The sequence below is a fragment of the Atta colombica genome, unplaced genomic scaffold (assembly GCF_001594045.1).
Source record: "Atta colombica isolate Treedump-2 unplaced genomic scaffold, Acol1.0 scaffold46, whole genome shotgun sequence".
In the NCBI taxonomy this organism is placed as follows: Eukaryota; Metazoa; Arthropoda; class Insecta; order Hymenoptera; family Formicidae; genus Atta; species Atta colombica.
The window spans coordinates 25,065-43,052 of record NW_017259535.1 but is presented as its reverse complement, the minus strand read 5'-3'; the positions used below and the strand labels follow the sequence as shown (position 1 = coordinate 43,052).

At 35.7% G+C, this 17,988-nt stretch overlaps 1 protein-coding gene across 5 annotated transcripts; it reads right to left on the bottom strand.

Moving 5' to 3' along the window:
• Positions 1 to 978: 978 nt before the first annotated feature.
• Positions 979 to 17,706, bottom strand: LOC108691415 (oxysterol-binding protein 1). Of its 5 annotated transcripts, none has more exons than XM_018199158.1 (11): positions 17,137 to 17,706; positions 13,137 to 13,202; positions 9,416 to 9,621; positions 7,562 to 7,857; positions 6,771 to 6,963; positions 4,212 to 4,504; positions 3,872 to 4,107; positions 3,512 to 3,788; positions 2,962 to 3,341; positions 2,077 to 2,297; positions 979 to 2,001 (listed from the first exon to the last, which is right to left on the bottom strand). In XM_018199158.1, the coding sequence occupies exons 1-11, from the start codon at positions 17,262 to 17,264 to the stop codon at positions 1,859 to 1,861; spliced, it is 2,439 nt and encodes an 812-aa protein (XP_018054647.1). In that variant the 5' UTR covers positions 17,265 to 17,706; the 3' UTR covers positions 979 to 1,858. The 5 variants fall into 5 exon arrangements, with proteins under 5 accessions (XP_018054647.1, XP_018054648.1, XP_018054649.1 ...); XM_018199159.1 differs by having other exon boundaries at positions 7,562 to 7,815; XM_018199160.1 differs by having other exon boundaries at positions 7,562 to 7,812.
• Positions 17,707 to 17,988: the final 282 nt, after the last annotated feature.

Sequence of the window (17,988 nt, the reverse complement as noted above, 5' to 3'; positions counted from 1 at the left end):
TATATATATATAAAATAATTTCAATTATTATAAACTATTAAAATTATAATACAGCCAGAGAACTTAGTGTAATGACATTGGCTGCAAGCTAGTCGTTCCATTCAGTTTATCGAGGTATATACTTGTACAAGGCTTGTATATACCTGATAATATCGCAAATAGAATGGCCTATATACTCGTAAATAAGAAGGATATACAATAAGTTTCACCAATTAATCGCTTTATGTACATACTGGTATACATACATACAAACACATACATACATATGTACGCACGCAATCATTCGCTATAAATCGATCGCACGTGCCTATGGATGCACGCGTCTTTCTATACTACAGCGATAATTTCGAGAAACAATCATTACACTCGAGGACCCGATTTCGATTTTCTTTAATCGGGAGCAGCATTTAAGAGTCTTCAATTCGCGCCTCGCTTTGCTTTTGGCGTTCTATTTTGATAATGCACATTGCATACCTCTGCGTTACAATTTGATAAAGTATTCGGAGCGTATCTAGCGTGCTTGAAATCTGTGCAGACGTGAAATGGCATGATTTCTTTTTTTTCTCTTTCTTTCTCGCTTCTTATAAAGAAAAACGCTAGCCAAACTTGGAAGCATCATCGTCGTCGGTTTATTGCGTGTAAAACGTTAATCATTGCGCGCGTGCATTCGAAATCACTGAATAAACCTTCCAATGTATGTAGTTTTATTGTTCCTCTTGTATATTCATAATACTCTTCTCTATCAAGATTTATTTCCAACACTTCCACAACACTTTTCAGACTTTTTTGTTGTAACATCAGATCGAGTAGAAAGTGCGCAATGAGAGAATTATATAAAAAAAAAAAAAAAATTAAAATTACTGGCATTAAAAAATCAATTGGATTTTTAATACAGGAGATGTATTTTCTTTTCCTCTATAAAAATAAATAAATATAGTAAAAATAAATGAGAGAAATCATCGTATTTTGTTTTATATTAATTCAAATCGAATGTATTGGCTCGATTCTAATTTTCGTTGCACATCTTTCTCTGTATTTATACAAATACTTTCAACGATGGAAATTAAAAATAATGAAATACACACAGGATTTTTGCATATACACATAATAGCACATCGATCGCGACTTTTCGGTAACTTTAGTTCAAATTCTTTCTAGAAAATTAGATTCATATTTATCTAAACATAAATTGAGAATACTGAATATATTATGAAATAAAGTATTAAATTTGATTTGAAATCCTTTCTCTTCAATGACAAAAGTTTTTTATCTTCTCTTCTTATACAGTCTTATTGCAATCTTGATTTTAGACTAAAGTAGTGACATATTCGGAATTCATTCTCGACTTGCCGCCCGAGCTTCAATATTTTTATGAATTCCTACATATAGCTAATGTAATAAACGCAAAAATTCAAAATTGGTTACTCATTAATTCAGCACAAAATCTTAAAAAAAATAGCACGCAAGTGCATATTAATAAAATATCATGTTGAGGGGATTAGATATTAGCTTCGAAAAAAAGAGACAAAGGGAAAGACAGGGAAGAAAAAAGGGAGAAAGAAAGGGAGAGAGGTAGAAAAGAATAGCGAAGGCGATGACATGCAAGTACAAATCGCATATTGTACATGTCAGAGTTGCCAACAAGTTTCGTCCACTTCATTGGAAGAATTAATTCCTAAACCACATTTCGTAACAATCCCATTATCACGTCAACGTATTTCATAAGCATTTAAATCTCGACCACGAGCGATCGCGACTTTTAATCTCGGCTATCGTCACTTTTAAACGATCCAAAACTTCTTCATCCACTGCATATATGTGACAGAGTTATTGCAATCGAATCTATCTATATAACGAACTAAAATATGTTTGGACATCGTGACCAGTCACCTTTGCTTTTATGATCCCAATATTCGCCATTATAAACGAAACAACGGCTATCCGTGTATGGATCCTGCTTCTTTCTAAACCATAGAGGTTCGTACGTCTCATAAGATAATCCTGTAGAGAAATACAAATTCTATAGCATAAAAAAGGAGTTTAATTTTCACGATTTAACCATATAAACAAACATACCTTGTGCTATAGCCTTTTCGGAGTCATGCTCGCGAGCTCGTCTAGTAGCTCTTTGTTTTTCCTCTAAACGCAATTTTTCTGCATTGGCTTCGTCCCATCGTCCATCCTCCATTAATCGTTGATCAGGCCTCAATCGAGAATCTGTTGGAGCTGTACCTTCTTCTGGTTCGTTCAATTGACACGCTAGTTCCGTGAATGAATAATATTTCTCAGAGTCTTCGCTGCAATATTATATTTAAGTATTGAAATATTTCAGATGTATTTTTAAGATATTACGTAAAGAGGAGGGTACAACTTTTATTATTTTGCGATCGTGCGGGGATCATTTTATTTAATCAAAAATTGTTAATTAATTATAAGAGCGCTATACTCAAGAAAAAATTATTATATTTATACACTGAAATAAAAACTAAAATATCCTCATTTACATTCAATTACGTTGAAATGTTTGTCAATTATACTTGAATAATTTAAAAACTAATTCACAATTGTTAATCCAAGAATAATTTTTAAATGACCGAAGCATAATTGATAGCGATTTCATAACGATGTTAATAAGAAAATTATTAATTAACTTTCGTGTAAACGTAACAATTTTTCTTTCAGCGATAATATCACTGTCGTCATTTTCACAAAGAAAATTACATAAGAAAGTGTAGAAATAAAACGATTCCTGAACGATCGCGAAAAAAGTTGTGCCTTCCTCTCAAATAAAAAATCTTTTCGATCGATTTTTATTTTGAGATGTACTTTTCAACATGAAAATTAATTCTATTGGAAAAAATCGTCGATATATATGTATAATGATATAAAATTTATACACAACTTTAAGAAATGAAATAAACGGGTTTAATTTTTATATGGATATTATTGCTATATACTTACGTAGGCATACGTCGTTTCCAAGCTAATATATAAGGACCTGTTTTATAAACTGGATTATCGAGTGTGCCAGACGTGCTGATTACCGGAGCTATTTCGATCTTTGAATCCCATGTACCTTGCACTACCCATTTAACTTCCTTGTTGGAATTCATGACTACGCCCTTCACCTTGCGCTGACTGTCTCGTGAGAAATATGAGTATGGTATGTACTTCAAATGGCACTTGATACCTTCCTTATGATTTACAATATCCATATCGCCACTCTGATCGACCCACAATCTTCCGACTATAATATTATGTACCGTAGTAGTGACTTTTCGCCATGTGTAATGATGCTGGCCATTATTAAATTCTAAATGAGCAGTACCCAAAGGAATCACCTATTCAAGCAAAATCACAGAATTTCATTTTCGAAACGGTTGTATTTAGAAAGAACAATGGTTCAAGAACAATGCGCATAATTATTTGATTTGACGACAAGATTGAGTGATTATTTGCGATATGTATTGTATAATCGGTATGTCTTTTCAGATGTATCAAGATATTGTACCTGCAGATATTTTCCACGAAATTTAGAAGCCATTGTAAATTCTTGCCAACATCGCCATTTCTTTCCTTCGCAATGTTGAGCTAGCATAGGCGGGTGATGAGACACTTGCTCTGAAATCGCGCGCCATCCAAGATCATCTGTACGATCGCATTCGTAAGTTTCACCCAAAAGGGGATTGAAAGGCTTTCCCGTTCTAGCGGCGGTTGTAGCGTAACTAGACACAGTGAACGCGGCTACAAAAGCCATCTGTTCATAACTATCTGTACATTCTGCAGCCCTATTTATATATAAAAAAGCAAAAAAATTACGTCAATCATCATTTCACTTGCATAAATAAGACGCGACCAAAAATATCTATACCTATCAAGAATATCCGCGTATTCATAGTCTTCTGTTAATCGTTGAAGCATACTGAGCGGTTCAGAAAAGTTGACCGGCATAGGAATTTTGGATAAGTCTTTGCCAATGCAATTTTTCATTATACTCCATAGATTCAAAGGATAGTTTGGTTTGTCAGGTACCTTGATCCTTCGTTTCCGTTTCGAAATGGTGGTCATCCCGGTGCTGCTGCTGTCATTATTGGATCGCCAGCTTGTCTGTGTTATAGAATATTAAAAAAAAAAAAAAAACATCTACATCCTACGTTATGTGTCATTTTACTTGAGAGGAGGAAAGAAGAGAAAGAATGTAATATGCTTACAATATCCAGATCGTTGGTGATTCTAACAGCCGAGAGAGTCTGCGTAGCAGTGGAATCGGTCACAATGAGGAAGGAATCGGTTCCAGTGGAATCAGAGACAGGCAAGGGTGTTGGATCTCCTTCTGAACTGGAGCCATCGTCACTACCTTGGGAATCAGTGCGATCTCTCGCATGGGAAATGGAATTGCTCGTGGCAATGGGTATAGTTACTGTGAAAGTGTCTGATTCTTGGGCGTCGTAAAATTCGGCATTATCCTCTTCATCCTCCGACGGTGACGTTGTAATTGCGGGATCTGCAAAGTGATAATTTTCCATTGGACAAGCGACAAGCGACACGAACGCGGAATGTGAGGTATGATATCGCGTAGAAATTCCAAGCTGGAACAGTAAAAAATTGGACGGAGCACGTGAACGCGGAATGTTGTACAAAGTCGTCACTGATCGCATGAAAATCGTCTGGATAAGCATTGAGATAAGGAATCAAATATTTATCTCGGCGCAGCGCGACGGAGGATCGAGTTGTTGGTCGTTGAGAACGATGCGGAACTCGGAAGGAAAAGGCGCGTATAAATTACGACGCGACGGCATGCGCGATCAAATTACGTCAGTTGACGCGAGTCACCCGCGTTCGCGAGATCGTATCGCATAATAAAGAATCGATATGACGTCCCGCGAGCCCCGCGCGGCAAGACCACCGCGTGGGTCCGTCCTGAGAGTTGGGGTTCATTTCGCGCGATCGAGAAACCGATTTCGTGCGCTCGGCTCTGCCCACCCTCCTTTGCCTTTTCAGACTTCCGTTTCCGTCGCGTCGCCTCGAATCGAATGTGCCGCCGCGCCGTCGGATAGCGGCATAGCGCTCCGGCCTGTGACCCGCTCACTGCTCACTGCTCGCTCAAACTGACGCGACGCGACGCGACGCGACGCGGTGCGGCGTTGCGGAGGAACGCTTTGGCTTCGTCCGCTCCGCTCCGTCCCGAGTGCACTCTCTTCGAGGTGCGCACAGAAAAAAGGAGGACATCACAGGCGATACAACCAACACGATTCACGAACGTACATTCCTCTCTAATCGAATCATACGCGATTTCCGCTCTCCTCTCGATTCCGCGCCAATTCTGCGCGACTCTCGGTGACCGCGAGAATCATTGTGAAACACCAACAACAAGCCGTGAATGTGCTCGTTGTATTTTTCTCAGGCAATTATCATTTTTTTTTACTTTCGTTACTTTCGACACGCCGATCATCATCCTACTATATCTGCACCAAAATCGACTGCAATCGCTCGGAATTTGGGATATCGCGTTATCGAATAATGGAAAGAAAAAATGATTCTCCACTACCATGATTCCGCGAGACCCGCTCCAACCGTTCCGGGGGCTCCCGCTGATTAAGCCTCTAACTCTCGGAGGAGACGGAAGCAGCACACCCGATCGTGTCGTGTGCGGATGTATGTACGATATACATAAATTACTACGTTACCTATATACGGGACGGGAGATGTCAGACGAGAGTACAGCGCGGATAAACCCTCTATTTTCTTCTATGTATAGCCAATCGTAATCCGTATACGAATTTACGGATGGACGATGCATACGTAGGCATACGTAGATCTGCGTAGACCACGGCTGACGTAATCACGTGATAACGCGACGCGTTGCATTGGCGCGGCGATGCCTCCTGGAGGCCACCTAGCGCGAACACGGACAAGCGACTGTAGCCGCTGAGATTTAAATTTCCGCTTCCACGTCACGAATATCATTTTTTATATAAGAAAGAAAAAAGATAAAAAAAATGCTAACTCGGCTAAATGCTAACGCAAGATATGAATTTAAAAGTATAATTTTTGTTCTGTAAAGACTTCCAGTTATAATCTGGAGATCATTGTGTTTTGGACATCATTTAATTGCCGAGATATTTAATTAGTTTCAATATACTACAAAAAATCGGTGATAAAAAAAGAAATGTTACCTAGAAAAAAATTTACATTTAGTTAAAATTTCGACAGAGTTATTATATTTCTTCACGTAGTGCAGCATGTATGTAAATTTAATATATGTCCTTTTTCTCTCTCTCTCTCTCTCTCTCTCTCTCTCTCTCTCTCTCTCTTCTCCCCTCTCCCTTCAAAATGTTTTAATTAATTTCAATTTTTAAAATTTGAGTAATAAAATTATTCTCTAAAATTATAAGATAAGCTGAGAAGATATCTTCTATAGAGAGAGAATTTTAATTTTGGGTTAGTTATACAAACATATAAAAAAATTAGAAAACCGATAATAATCGGTTAATAATGATTTGTTACTTATTATTTTTGTTAAAAAAAAATTGATTCTAAATAATATAATTAGGAAGCATATATTCAGAGAGTGATTTTTAAGTATTAATAAACGAAATTGTGTTTAACAAATTAAAACAGATTTCATTATCATCGTTTTCTAAAATTAAATAAAATTTGCTTTTAAGCAATAATATGATAGCAGTAAAAATATTAAAAATGTGCCGACAAGTGCATGCTAACTTTGTTAACGAAACGAAATAAAAAAGAATAGAAATCAATTAATTTACGTGAAGATCTGTGTCCTCCCGCAGGCGTCGCTGAAGGAATCGCATGTTGTGCAGCTTCCTCCAGATGGGAATGCTGCCTAGCTAACTGCTCGACCATTTTCTCTATCCGTACTTTCTGATCACGCTCGTGCTGCAGCATCTTTTTCCACTTAGGCTCTTGTTGTTGGGCTAGTTGCAAGTAATCGCTGCTCGTCTGCAACAACATATTCAATATGTTGTCATAAGTTGCGTTTTGTGTGAGATCACATCGGTGATAAATCGCATCAATAGAGAGAATGCCAATGTCGAGAGCAATTTCGTGAATGAGACAACTCTGATTGGCAAGAGAATTGAACTCTGCTCTCTGCAAATCTTGAATTTCTACGTAGACTTTGAACATATCATTCATATAAAAAGTTAATTACTAACTCTCGACTGTATCTCGAGATTTCCTTTTCTTTCCACTCGTTGGATGAATCACGCTCAGTCATGCTATATATATGATATCGATAAGATTTACGAGATGTTCACAAAACAAGTTCAAGAATCTATTCAGCAAGTTCAGTAAAATAATGGCAAATTATCATCTTTCAAAGCATTACTCAAATCCCATATTATGCGAAATCCTTAATTCGACTTGATTTTTTAAGAATATATTTAAAGATTTTGGCGACAAATTTTGCTGTACTAAAAAAGTTACTACAGTCATGATTGTTGATATCTTGAGAAAAATGCAGAAAAAAAAACATCATTCGCTGATACTTTGCGTCGTACAATTTTGCATTTTTGATTATCGTTTGGTTTGAACTTACACTAATCATAGCATTTGCCGCAATCCGGAAAAGTGTGGCTCGTTCGCTGACGATCTTGAATTTCGCTGCTAATTCGAGGGACGGAGGCTCTATCATTTCCAAATCGGATAAAGCTCGTTGGAGCCCAGATCCCTGCTTAAGCATCAAGTCATTGCACGCTTGTAGATCATCCAATCGTCGCGTGAGATCCTTAATCACAGACGCAGTTTCTACGTTTTGATTGTCGTTATCTTGATACTCCTCTTCCTCTTCTTCTAAAAGAGATTTCGCCGCATAACGTCGCCGAAGTACTAAAGCTCAATAATATATAAGAAAAAGATAGATGCAACACGATAGTTATGCAAATGTATAATCATCGTATCGGTATTGCAGTCGTTTGCGATGCAAATCAAATTCATTAATTATACACGCACGCACGCACACAGTATAGTACAATAATCTATATAATAGATGTAAAAATGTTCATTAAATTAATTATAGCAACGGAATATTCTATTAATACTGTGTGCAATGGTTGATTCAAATTCGAAATATCTCAAAGTTTAATATTAACTTTGTAATTCGAGTAAACTTTATAATATCTAAAATATATAAATCACATTAATTCTGAATTCTACATTTTATACAGGATATTTTCCAATCTCTCAAACACTTAATAAATAAAAAGAATAAAAAAGATAAGCCTTTCCTGAAAGTTAATTCATAATGTTAATTAATAAAGTTAAAATCTATTCGTAATAAATATATTGACTCTCTTTAGGAAATATAATAGCTTGAATTTGATTATTTTACTACATCGCACAAAAACATTTTTTTAAATCCCTATTTCTTAAATCTGCTGATGTACGAGTATTATATATACAGATAGAGAAATACTAGCTTATTAAAATTTATTTAACAAAAATTTTCAAGTTATTGTTCATCGATTTTAATAAAATCTTTTTTAATGTTTATAAAATCATAGTTTCTAATTAACTAATCCATCAAAATGAAAATTTTATTACATTTTAACTTTCTATGCATCAAAGTATTTTAAGCAAAACTATTTGCAGATATTAACTTCCACAGTTATTAATTTAACTCTCCGTTTGCAATATATCATATATTTTTACTCCGTCCGTTTGCAATCTGAGTCTTTTTTATCCAATCCAATTTTTTTTCATTGTTTTAGGCTTTCAAAAAAATATGAAAAATTTCAAAGTTATTTTTCGACATCTCTATTACATTACTAAATAAATTTTTTAACTCAAATGTTAAAACCATCATTATAAAAATTAAAAGTTCAATAAAAATGACAAAGAAATCTGAGAGTACAATTTCGCTTATGCTGAAAAAGGTTCAAATTGTAGACGGAGGATTAAGGGAATTCTAAAGTCGCTTTATATTACCCTTTATTTTTTAAATAAATATTTTTCTAACTACTTTTATACACAGATTTGAAAATCCTTTTTTAAAGTAATAAACGATAATGTAATCCAACCAATTGAGTTTATATTAAAAATGAAAAAAAGTTGGAAAATTAATTAATCGGCTTTCAGCGTCGATTCGTATAAACAATATATTTGCTTTATATACTATACTTTGAACATGTATAATAAATCTTGATTCAGATTAGGGATTACGTAAACAAACAATATCGAGTTGCTAGAATTAGACTTAGAATTAATATAAAAGAGTTAATTAGAAAATTTGTACGTTTGTGAAGATCTTATTGAATTGATAAAGAGACGACTTTAGGCTCCCTTTAAATAGATGGAAAAAAGTATTCAGAAAATTTCGATGTACCTAGATGTACCGAAAAAACGACAGGTTTACGCAATACACAGGCACGATCTATTGTACAATCGTACAAACCAGATTCCATCGCTTGGATAGCCTTGGCTTTTGCTAACTCGAGAGCCGTGACCCATTGCTGTCGCTCCACCTCGGTTGATGCCTTGATGTGGAAGGTCTGCGTGCCGCCGTTGCTCACGACGAAAGTGCAGGCATCCACCGTGTGTATTAAGGCCCCGTGTAAGGAAATTGTCCCGCGGCAAGTGTGAGACATCTCCGCGGGATTTCTGAAACAGGAAGTAACGGAGACGCAACAGTCTCAGGTACGCGTCCCTCTCAGGTCACCCCGAGATTGCCGAATGATACAGAGAAAGACAGACGTGAGTTTGCAATCGGAAGGGACTCGATTTTTAATACGACGATCCGGACGATTCGACCGTGAATAAGCTTCATTCAAGCGACCTCTCCTTCCCCCTCAAAAAAGAAAAAAAAAAACAGAAAAAACAGAAAAATTAACATAACAATGCAGCAACAATTGTCTGCGTTAATCTGTGACACCACATTTCTGACTTGGCGAGAGAGACGGAGTGGTGAGTGGTGGATAGGATGCGAGGAACAGTTATTAGCATAGAAAAGTATGGACTTATCGGCGTAATCCAAAGAAACTAAACACTCGATTACGCAGCCGATGGAAGCAATTTAATGATCCCATTATCATCCCGTGTATTATGACTGTATTACAAATCCGGCTGCTCCCCTATCTCGCGGCGCGACACGTCCACATAGACGAGTGCCTCTTGTCACATCTTGCGGCCGTCGGTCAAGAACAATGGGAGGATAGGATTCTTTTCTCCGTCGTAACGACTATCCAAATACTGATGGAGCGGGGAGGAGGATAGGAAAGCTCTCAATCGGATCATGCACGTGAGGTCACTCGGGTTAATCGAACACGCAACAATTACGATTCCGCGTGGAAGAGAAAAAAAAAAAAGAAAAAAAAGTCATGCTAGCGCGCTCGGAATCGTGTACAGGGTGTACAGGTGCCCTCGAAATGGATCGCTGAGTTCTGGAATGTGTATTTATATTTTACTCGCCCGCATCGTGCGCGGATGGAAAGAGAAAATCATGCGATCAGTATGATTGGTATGATTAGTCTGAAAATTTTTCTTTCCAGAATCATCGATACTTTTGTCTGCAGTTATTACTTCATAAAGAATATATAAAGCGTATCTTATAATAATGATGCTCATTGCAATTTGACAAATTGGTCTATCGTTGCGCTAAATAGTGACGAATTTATAATATATATTCACGGAAAAAAAATTAATTGGGTGATACAACAAATCTATAATTTATTATTTATTGCGAATTCAACATCGATAACTAAGAAGATTTGATGATTTAACAAATCGCTAATGTTATTCAGCTGTCAACTTTGCTATTTTAACATTAAAAACAAAAAATTGACTGTCTGTATACATTACGATTGTAGATTTGCTGAATCAGTGAAGTTTTCAGCTATGTTTTTTTCCATGTTGGAGCAAAAAGATGCGTATTTATCTAATCAGCATTTGAATCTATAAGGCTTGACTCGGTCAGCATAAAATTAATTTTAATCTCAATTTACTCTTTATCTTTTTCTCCAATTCTAAAAATTAAATCGAGATTAAAGTTAATCTTATATTATTAAAGGGATCTATTATCTGTTTTCTATGTTTTCAATGTAGATTAACTTTAATTGCAATTCAACGTCTACTCTTCTGCATCTTTTATTAATTTTTAGAACTAGAAAAAGATGAAGAGTTAATCAATGTAAAGTGTGCAAAAGGATAGCTTTAATAATCGATTTAAAAAGAAAGCTCCATTTTACGAACAAATCACGAGTCTCTGAGAAATTCTTACAAAATTCTACGTAAATAGAAAAGTGTTTGTAATTCGGAAAAATGTAGTTTCGATATGTATGTCAATTACGATCGCATAATCTTTCTCCATCTAAAGCAAGTAAAACACGGCACACTGTCAAAGTCCATCAATTTATTTAAGAACACTCTGTACACGTTCAAGTATAAATTGGCGGAAACGTGTTTCGAAATACTTGCGTGTATTTATTTACCAAGACAATAATCTTATAGTATCAGTATAATCTCGTTATTTATGTTTATAATTTTTGGTGAATATTTGTGATGAAAAACATCTGTAAAAAACATCTGTATAAAAATATTTTCACGACAAAATAGTCTCCACAATTGGAAAGGCAGGAGGTTATTGTTGAATTCGATTTACCATGAATTGATACAACTGTGTTAAAATAAAATTCAGTTTATTCAACAGTGATATATTGATCCGATGTATTTTTCCTACTTGACTGTTCACGATATTTATACATGGTATCCTAAAGATAGTTTTCCTCAAGTCGAAGATTCTAACGTGTTCGGATTAAACTTTCACTTAGGAGATATGTCGAAACACGTATCCGTCACTCATACTTTTATTAAAGAGAAACGAATTAATGTATGCAAAAATTCACTGTTAAAAAGAAACGCCGCGCGCGCGCGGTATGTGTGTGTGTGTGTGTGTGCGCGCGCGCGCGCGTGTGTGCGTGCATGTCCTGTGTGCATGTTTATATATATATATATATAGGTGTAGTAAAAAGAAATCCATTATTTTTGCATGAAATTGAAAAAATGAATAATGGATTTCTTTTTACTACACCTAATATATAAATAAAATAAATCGAGTATTACCAAAATATCCTGTATGTGAAGAGAGAAAAATTAAGATGATATAAATTTCCAAAGAAAGGAACTACAAAGAAAGGAAAATTATTCAATCAAGAGAAAAGAAAGAAGTTACTCGACAAAGATTACAAAATCTTTCAGTTCATCGATCGCATTCGAGAAAAAAGAAAAATTAAAATTAATCTGTAGATAATTCCTTCTGCGCGATTGGTAGAACTTTTGAGCGCGCCCATCTAAAAGAGCAAGAAAAATAAAACCATCTAATCTAAGATACCGGTAACAGTTATATCTTGTCGACAACGATTGCAGTTACATGTACAGTCACTGCGTGAGACAGTGACAAAATGAACAAAAAGTGAACAAAAAACGAGACTCGACTAAACAAACGTAACTCGCACGATAAAGAACAACATAAAGAAGCAGTACATTTCATTACACACGACTGTATTATATACATTCACACACACACATACTCACACATACACATGAAGAGAGAGAAAGAGAAAAATAAGGAGAAACAAAGAAAGAAAATGAAAAAGGATAATAGAGAACACAAGTGACAAGTGTTACGTTTAGCATGGTTTAGCGTATATTACGAGGAAATGTTTAATTTTCATATTCGCACATACAGATAATACAAACGCTAAGACACAAAGGTCTTACTTTCAAAAATATCGTATACAAAAATTTATTATATAATATACATGACATATACTATAATATTTTCGTATGTGATATTTTTCGAAAATATGGTCCCAGGTAGGTGAAGTCGTGGAGAAAGCGAGAGATTTTTTTTATCAAGGCCATCAATAAATTGAAATTGCACGAAAAGATGTCAAGTTACATAATGTGTATGTGTGCGTGTTTCATGCGCGCGCGCGCCTGTGTGTGTGCGTGTGTGTATGCGCGCGCGCAATCGAGTATCAAAAATGGAAAATGGGAACACAAATGTTCGTAGAGGCTGTTTTTTAATTACAAACTCGCGGAAAGGGATGGGGGGCAGTCGGAATATGCGATTTCGCATATTTCGTTTTATCTTTTTTGTTTTGACTTTTTTTACTTACTCGGAGGCTCTGCCAGCTCTCCGCTTGCGTCGCGATGATATCTTTGGCCCCCCTGTTGGTTCAGCCCTAAACAATCCATAAAACAAACAGACCCCGTTCACATTGAGTAACACTGTGGCAAAGTTTATTGCTCGAAATTTCGTTCTGTTTTCTCGATCTTTTTTTTCTTTACCCACCGTCAAAAGTAGGCAAGAACATATAGGCAATCTTTTCTCTTTGTCGAGTCGCTCCAAGTTCGCAAGAGTTCGGAAGGAAAAAAAAAGAACACCGGCACCGGTCGATGGTGACGCGAGACGTAAAGTTCATTCGATTTATAAGCGAGCTGTGTGATTTTTGCGTGCACGCGTGTTATACTGTGCGAGAAAAAGCTTTACAACAGACAATTGAGAATAAAATATTCTTATACGTCAACGGATCCGTACTATACATACCAGTGAACAATCCTCAATAAGGCATTGCAAACTCAAATCACACAAACTGTGCCAAGCGGAGTATTGAAATTAAATTAAAAAAAAAAAATGTTCTAGAAAGCCAATGCGCAATCATTTGTCAGAAAAACGCGGCTGCTCTACTTGCAAAGATAACGTGACTGCATGAGAAGATGATTTGGAAATTCGTATTGCATCATTTATTAATTTCAAGGAGGCTGTCAGAGCGAAATCCACGTAAAAATTGTCAACTGGGAAACGGATATCGTTGCGAATTACAAAGCACCAAGTGTAAGCGGTCAAGTGCGATAAGTCTCATAATATTAAAATGAGAGAGATGTATAGATATATATACGTAATAAACTTCCTCCGACGCGTCGTCAAATGTGAGGGTAATGTAGGATTGTAATGTAAGATTATATCGTTTTCGGAACCGCATTCTTCGGTTATAATTGGCTTTCTAGCCATTACCCTAAGTTTTTAAATCTTAACCCGTAAGAAATTGATCACTCCATAGTTGATTACTATTCTTATCTACATTTGACTGTGATTGTTCAATTTCTTATATTTCTTATTTCGACTTATATTCAAGCATAGATAATGGCTTATTTGTAGAAAACCCATAATAAATATTATACGTTTGTCACACGATAAATCTTTCAAGCTTGTTAATTGACTGCAAGACATTTTCTATCATTTCTATCAATGTAAATTAACTTTAATCGGTTTAATTTACTTTTTATCTTTTTTTAATTCTCAGAATTAGAAAAAGATGAAAATTAACTATAAATTGGTAGAAATGGACCAGAGAGGTTCTCAGATTTTTTTCTGCTATAGCCAATCAACAGGCTTAATAAATTTATCATACGTGTAATACTCTATACAGTATAAAATATTTTAAAAATATTTTCCAACATATTTCATTGCAATATGTAAAATATTTCAAAAATTTTTCACGAAATCTTTCTACAATATGAATATGTATACAGAAAATCACAATGTTTGAAATATTCTTCTTATAATATATATTTATATTTATATTTCATAACAATATTTTTCAAATATCGTTGTGAAATAATTTTAATGCAATATTTTACAACGTCTTACAAACGTTTACAAAAAATATTTCTGAAATATTTTATTGAAATATTTCAAAAAATGATTTATATAAATATTTCATGCTATGTAGCTTTACTCAGCATTGTGATAACACATAGAAAATCGTAACACATTTCGTGGAATAACTGTATTGTCAATCTTGAATAATTTTTTAACTTTATTCTTGAAACACAGCCTCCGAGAAGACTCGATTTCAAATTCATCAAGATTGAATGTAAAACACGAATATAAATATTTATAATTTAGATGAACAATTCTTTCAAGTATTTTAATAAAATATTTTAAACATATTTGTAAACATTTGTAAAATATTTTTAAAACATTACATACAAAAATATTTTAGAAATATTGTACAATTATTGTAAAAAAAGAATATTTCAAAAACTCTGATTTCCTGAATTTGAAGAATTTTTAAAATATTTCAAATTCTGCAATGAAATATTTGGAAATACTTGTGAAATATTTTATGCTGTATGAAAAATTCTTTCTATTGATCTCTACGCACTTTGCGACATATCTTGTAGACGCGAGCGAGTGTATGCAATGTCGTATTCATATCATCATCCATAAGGAGTTTTGTCACGCTTTTATGTAACCGTTGACTATTGCCCGCTACACCTGCGATGCGCGTATGACTCTTGCATATTCCGTACACGTATGTTAATACGCTGACAAATACACGTAAATCTGGAATTCAGGTAAAATCAATCCAGAAGATGAACGTTATCACACGATTCGAATGAACGGCGTTTAATTCAGCATTACTTGGATAAACTAGATGACGAAATTATACTATTGAAATACATACTAATAAAATAAATACTATTGAATAACAAGAGAATCGCAAAGCTTGCTTATAATGTACACATGCATTCTAAGGTGTCTGCCCGTATTCATAGTCAGACTTTGTATTTAAGGCTTCCTTAAATTTATCTTTAGATGCTTAGCAGCCAATGAAATAATTCGTTAGAGCATCTAGAGATAAATTTAAGGAAGCCTTAAATATAAGGTCTGACTGAATGGTCTGATGAATATGGACATAAATGCTCCCATCCAATATTTGGATCTCCCCCCCCTCTCTCTCTCTCTCCCTCTCTCACTCACTCACTCACTCACTCACTCACTCACTCACTCACTCACTGACTCACTCACTCTCACTCTCACTCTCATTAATGTATCTTATCGCCAAGCTCTTTAATGTCCGTTTCTACCAATATAAATTAATTTTATAATCTCAGTTTCATTTACATTGAAAAAAAAAAAACTAAATCCTAATAAACATTCGTTTGAATAGCTCTAAATAAACATTTATTAAACATATTTAGTAGTAAACATGTATTTATTTGATACAAAAACCATTAATTTGATTTAACTGTAATTTTTTAAATTGAATGAATATTTATTTATTGTAAATGTCTATTATTTAATATACTATTCCAAGAAATACGTTTTTTTAAAATTTATTTAGTAAATATTTTTTCAGAGTGTGTACTCTCTATTTTTTTCTAGTTCTAACTTATAATTCCAACTAATTCTTCATCTTTTTCTAATTCTAAAAATTAGAAAAAAAAGAGAGAAAGTATTCCGAAAAAATATTTACTAGATAAATACATATTTCTTTGAACAGTACATACAAGTGTAAGTAAATATTTACAGTAATAAATAATTACTCAAGAAAAAAAGTACACGTTTACTAAATATGTTTAATGAACGATTATTTAGTTAGAACTAGAAAATGAAACGAGCGTAAAACAATGTCACGTGATAGATTTATTACTAGATACTAGATAATTTACTTCTTCCCGCGCGTTAGTCGAGTTGACATGCGCCGCGGATAAAAAGCTCTCATCTCTAATATGCTTAAAGCACCTAATAGACGAGACAGATCCTGACAGATATTGTAGCCGAATTCCGAAATTATTCTATGCGTATAGAGAGCAGAAATCGCAGCGGTGCAGGTGGATGCGTATACATATATATATATATATATACACATACATATGTATGTTCCGTCCCCAACCCGTCGCGAATACTCATTATGACAGCTGTAAGCTGTTGCCACTGTTGCCAAGTTATTTTTGACCGAGAAAGCGATTGACAAGAGTTCCATCACCGCGCACATAACCTAATCGCTTAATCGCGATGCGCAACACGGAGAGCAACCGAGGGAGCAGCTCCACCGTGATATAGATATATAGATGAATTCTCTTTCTCCTTTTCTTTTTCTATTTTTTTCTCTCCGTGCAGATGAAACCGAGTCAGAAGGACGAAATCGCATGTCGCGATCTCGGCGCAACGGCGATGATGACGACGACGATGACAACGTCGAGAGATCGATCGCGCCGTAATAGCGAACTAGATGACGACGCGGCGAGGAGCGCACGCTCGCGTTCCGCGAGTGACGGATTTAATGTCGACGACGTCGACGGATCCGACGACACGTAGGAAACTACCTGTAGTACGACAGGAGGCCATTTGACAGGACGAACCATCTCCGTTGGTAACCTTTCAGGTAGTTGGTCCATTTGAAAAGCCAGCCTTTCATCTCTTGCGCACCGTGCTGACTCTTCGGGTCGCCCATACTGCGTGCTTACGCAGGTCACGCAGGTCACACAAGTTACGCTCGCGTATCTCGCACCTCCCTGATACGAACGCGATGCGAGCCGATATCTGCCTACACATCACCCGTCTGCGTTGTATCGCGCCACCATTTTGCCTTTTAGTAATTCCTCGTGGAAGGAGGAGAGAAGGGGGTTGCTCTCCTTCCCCTTCCGATCAGCTACTTTACTGCTACTCTCTTCTTCATTCGTTCCGTTTCGTTTCGTTTCGTTTGGACTCGTTCGAACACAGGTGTAGTGTAGTAGCAGATCGTAATCGATGCTGTCAATTGTCAAAACGGTCGATCACTGATCAGGCTCTACTGTGGAGCCTCTCTTTCTTGCCGATGCAACACCTTTCTTTCCTCTCTATGACGAGCCACGGCCGCCACGACTCACAAGTCACACGCCACGTTTCTTACTGACGACTCACCTAACCTAATCTAACCCTTACTATTGTCATTGATGGATGCGACACGTCCTCCATAGAGTCTTATATATAAAGAGACTCGACATTGATGTCCGATGCTCTACGAATTATTTCATTGGTTACTGAGCATCTAAGATAAATTTAAGGAAGCCTTAAGTACAAAAGATCTGATTATGAATATGAGCAAAAGATATATAATCGACTCCCAGCTGCGATCAACCAGCAATATGGCTCCCACAATATGGCTGCTTCACTTTAAGAAGGAATACCCAATCAGA

Coding starts and splice junctions, on each gene's coding strand:
- LOC108691415 (XM_018199158.1), bottom strand. CDS start 17,264: ATGGGCGACCCGAAGAGTCAGCACGGTGCGCAAGAGATGAAAGGCTGG. Junction 9,622..13,136: donor AGAGCTGGCAGAGCCTCCGA/GTAAGTAAAAAA, acceptor TTCCTGTTTCAG/AAATCCCGCGGAGATGTCTC. Junction 3,789..3,871: donor TACGCGGATATTCTTGATAG/GTATAGATATTT, acceptor ATATATAAATAG/GGCTGCAGAATGTACAGATA.